This window comes from Calidris pugnax, unplaced genomic scaffold, assembly GCF_001431845.1.
Source record: "Calidris pugnax isolate Ruff unplaced genomic scaffold, ASM143184v1 scaffold343, whole genome shotgun sequence".
NCBI lineage: Eukaryota > Metazoa > Chordata > Aves > Charadriiformes > Scolopacidae > Calidris > Calidris pugnax.
The window spans coordinates 34,566-38,981 of record NW_015091052.1 but is presented as its reverse complement, the minus strand read 5'-3'; the positions used below and the strand labels follow the sequence as shown (position 1 = coordinate 38,981).

Genomic DNA, 4,416 nt, shown 5'->3' with positions numbered 1-4,416 from the left:
TCCCCCTCCCCCCCAAAATGCTTCACCCCTCTCCTTCCAGGGAAGTCATCAGCGCCAAGGAGAAGAGTAAATACAAGTTCTCCCCGGCCCCTTTGCCCCCCGAGTTTGGTGCCTTCTTCCAAGGTAAAGGAAAAGGGGGGGTCTCCAGCCCCCACATTGCACCCCACAGCCGGGCTTGGGCTCCAGGGGTGGGTATAGGATCCATAAGTACGTAGAGCACCCAGGTATGGGGTCACTATGGAATCGGTGGGTGCGTAGAGCACCAAGGTATGGGTCAGTGTGGGATCTACAGGTGCTTAGAGCACCCAGGTGTGGGGTCAGTATGGGTCAATATGGCATCCATAGGTCTGTAGAGCACCCAGAGGTGGATATGGGGTCAGTATGGGATCCATAGGTGCTTAGAGCACCAAGGTATAGGTCAGTGTGGGATCTACAGGTGCTTGGAGCACCTAGGTATGGGGTCACTATGGGATCTATAAGTGCATAGACCACCCAGGGGAGGATATGGGGTCAGTATGGAATCCATAGGTGCTTAGAGCACCCAGGTATGGGGTCACTATGGGATCTATAAGTGCATAGACCACCCAGGGGAGGATATGGGGTCAGTATGGGATGTGTAGGTGCTTAGAGCACCCGGTATGGGGTCACTATGGGATCTATAAGTGCATAGACCACCCAGGGGAGGATATGGGGTCAGTATGGGATGTGTAGGTGCTTAGAGCACCAGGGATGGGATCACTATGGGATCGGTGGGGGCGTAGTGCACAAACGTATGGGTCAGTGTGGGATCCATAGGTGCATAGAGCCCCCAGAGGTGGATATGGGGTCAGTATGGGATGTGTAGGTGCTTAGAGCACCTAGGGGTAGGTCAGTATGGGATCTACAGGTGCTTAGAGCACCCAGGTATGGGGTCACTATGGAATCTGTGGGTGCGTAGAGCACCAAGGTGTGGGTCAGTGTGGGATCTACAGGTGCTTAGAGCACCCAGGTGTTGGGTCAGTGTGGGATCCATAGGTCTGTAGAGCACCCAGAGGTGGATATGGGGTCAGTATGGGATCTATAGGTGCATAGAGCACCCAGATATGGGGTCACTATGGAATCGGTGGGTGCGTAGAGCACCAAGGTATGGGTCAGTGTGGGATCCATAGGTCTGTAGAGCACCCAGAAGTGGATATGGAGATATGGGGTCAGTATGGGATGTGTAGGTGCTTAGAGCACCTAGGGGTAGGTCAGTATGGGATCTACAGGTGCTTAGAGCACCCAGGTATGGGGTCACTATGGAATCTGTGGGTGCGTAGAGCACCAAGGTGTGGGTCAGTGTGGGATCTACAGGTGCTTAGAGCACCCAGGTGTGGGGTCAGTGTGGGATCCATAGGTCTGTAGAGCACCCAGAGGTGGATATGGGGTCAGTATGGGATCCATAGGTGCTTAGAGCACCTAGGGGTGGGTCAGTGTGGGATCTATAGGTGCTTAGAGCACCCAGGTATGGGGTCACTATGGAATCTGAGGGGGGGTAGAGCACCAAGGTATGGGTCAGTGTGGGATCCATAGGTCTGTAGAGCACCCAGAAGTGGATATGGAGTCAGTATGGGATCTATAGGTGCTTGGAGCACCCAGAGGTGGATATGGGGTCAGTATGGGATCTATAGGTGCTTGGAGCACCCAGGTATGGGGTCACTATGGAATCTGTAGAGCACCAAGGTGTGGGTCAGTGTGGGATCTACAGGTGCTTAGAGCACCCAGGTATGGGGTCAATATGGGATCTATAAGTGCATAGAGCACCCAGGGAAGGATATGGGGTCAGTATGGGATCCATAGGTGCTTGGAGCACCCAGAGGTGGATATGGGGTCAGTATGGGATCTATAGGTGCATAGAGCACCCAGATATGGGGTCACTATGGAATCGGTGGGTGCGTAGAGCACCAAGGTATGGGTCAGTGTGGGATCTACAGGTGCTTAGAGCACCCAGGTATGGGGTCAGTATGGGATCCATAGATCTGTAGAGCACCCAGAGGTGGATATGGGGTCAATATGGGATCTATAGGTGCTTAGAGCACCTTCTCCAGGATCTCTATATGATCCAAGGGCAAATATAGGATCCTATACCTGCCCCCGGGACCCCGTACGTCCCCGGACGGGGACGTACGGGGTCCTGGGGGCAGGTATAGGATCCTAAAGTCCTGCAAAAATCAACACAAAGGGGATTTTTTGGGGGAAACCCCCAAAAACCCCCATTTTCGAGGCAAAAAAAAAAAAAGAAAAAATCACCTAAAACTCCCAGCCTGTAAATCCCCTATTTTTTGAATAAACCTCCAATTTTTACAAGTCAGTATGGGATCTATAGGTGCTTAGAGCATGGAGGTTTGGGGTCAATAGCAGTATGGGATCCATAGGTGCTTAGAGCACCAGGTATGGGGTCACTATGGAATCGGTGGGTGCGTAGAGCACCAAGGTATGGGTCAGTGTGGGATCTACAGGTGCTTAGAGCACCCAGGTATGGGGTCAGTATGGGATCCATAGATCTGTAGAGCACCCAGAGGTGGATATGGGGTCAGTATGGGATCCATAGGTGCTTAGAGCACCAGGTATGGGGTCACTATGGAATCGGTGGGTGCGTAGAGCACCAAGGTATGGGTCAGTATGGGATCTACAGGTGCTTGGAGCACCAAGGTATGGGTCAGTGTGGGATCCATAGGTGCATAGAGCACCCAGAGGTGGATATGGGGTCAGTATGGGATCTATAGGTGCTTGGAGCACCCAGAGGTGGATATGGGGTCAGTATGGGATCTATAGGTGCTTGGAGCACCCAGGTATGGGGTCACTATGGAATCTGTAGAGCACCAAGGTGTGGGTCAGTGTGGGATCTACAGGTGCTTAGAGCACCCAGGTATGGGGTCAATATGGGATCTATAAGTGCATAGAGCACCCAGGGAAGGATATGGGGTCAGTATGGGATCCATAGGTGCTTGGAGCACCCAGTTAGTGTGGGTCAGTGTGGGATCTACAGGTGCTTAGAGCACCCAGGTATGGGGTCAATATGGGATCTATAAGTGCATAGAGCACCCAGGGAAGGATATGGGGTCAGTATGGGATCCATAGGTGCTTGGAGCACCCAGGTATGGGTCAGTATGGGATCTATAGGTGCTTAGAGCGCCCAGGTATGGGGTCAGTATGGGTCAATATGGGATCCATAGGTCTGTAGAGCACCCAGAGGTGGATATGGGGTCAATATGGGATCTATAGGTGCTTAGAGCACCTTCTCCAGGATCTCTATATGATCCAAGGGCAAATATAGGATCCTATACCTGCCCCCGGGACCCCGTACGTCCCCGGACGGGGACGTACGGGGTCCTGGGGGCAGGTATAGGATCCTAAAGTCCTGCAAAAATCAACACAAAGGGGATTTTTTGGGGGAAACCCCCAAAAACCCCCATTTTCGAGGCAAAAAAAAAAAAAGAAAAAATCACCTAAAACTCCCAGCCTGTAAATCCCCTATTTTTTGAATAAACCTCCAATTTTTACAACCAAAAAACCCCCCCCAAAAATCAAGTATCCTCTTCTCCTCCATCATCCAGCGCCCCCCGTGGGTTGCTTTTTGGGGTGGATTTGGGTAAAAAAAGGGTTTTCTCCCCCTTTCGCCCCTTTTTTTTTTTTTTACTGCTTCCTCCCCAAATTAAATCGTTCCCTCCTCATCCTCGCAGAGAGTTTCCAAGGGGGGGGGCAGCTCCCTGAAACCCTCCAACTTCGGCTTATTCATCTTTTTGGGGCCATCCTCTCCGGATCCAAGGTAAAAAAGTGGCATTAAACCACTTTTATTTTCCAAATTTGGTGGGATATGGGATCTATAAGTGCATAGAGCACCCAGGGAAGGATATGGGGTCAGTATGGGATCCATAGGTGCTTGGAGCACCCAGGTATGGGTCAGTATGGGATCTATAGGTGCTTAGAGCGCCCAGGTATGGGGTCAGTATGGGTCAATATGGGATCCATAGGTCTGTAGAGCACCCAGAGGTGGATATGGGGTCAATATGGGATCTATAGGTGCTTAGAGCACCTTCTCCAGGATCTCTATATGATCCAAGGGCAAATATAGGATCCTATACCTGCCCCCGGGACCCCGTACGTCCCCGGACGGGGACGTACGGGGTCCTGGGGGCAGGTATAGGATCCTAAAGTCCTGCAAAAATCAACACAAAGGGGATTTTTTGGGGGAAACCCCCAAAAACCCCCATTTTCGAGGCAAAAAAAAAAAAAGAAAAAATCACCTAAAACTCCCAGCCTGTAAATCCCCTATTTTTTGAATAAACCTCCAATTTTTACAACCAAAAAACCCCCCCCAAAAATCAAGTATCCTCTTCTCCTCCATCATCCAGCGCCCCCCGTGGGTTGCTTTTTGGGGTGGATTTGGGTAAAAAA

General features: G+C 51.3%; 1 protein-coding gene across 1 annotated transcript in view; it reads left to right on the top strand.

Moving 5' to 3' along the window:
* Nucleotides 1–4,416, top strand: part of NBEAL2 (neurobeachin like 2) — a 26,752-nt gene that overhangs the window by 2,284 nt on the left and 20,052 nt on the right. The window contains exons 4-5 of the mRNA XM_014956610.1: nt 21–123; nt 3,702–3,787. Coding sequence (XP_014812096.1) covers nt 21–123; nt 3,702–3,787 — 189 coding nt within the window. The remainder of the gene's footprint in view (nt 1–20; nt 124–3,701; nt 3,788–4,416) is intronic.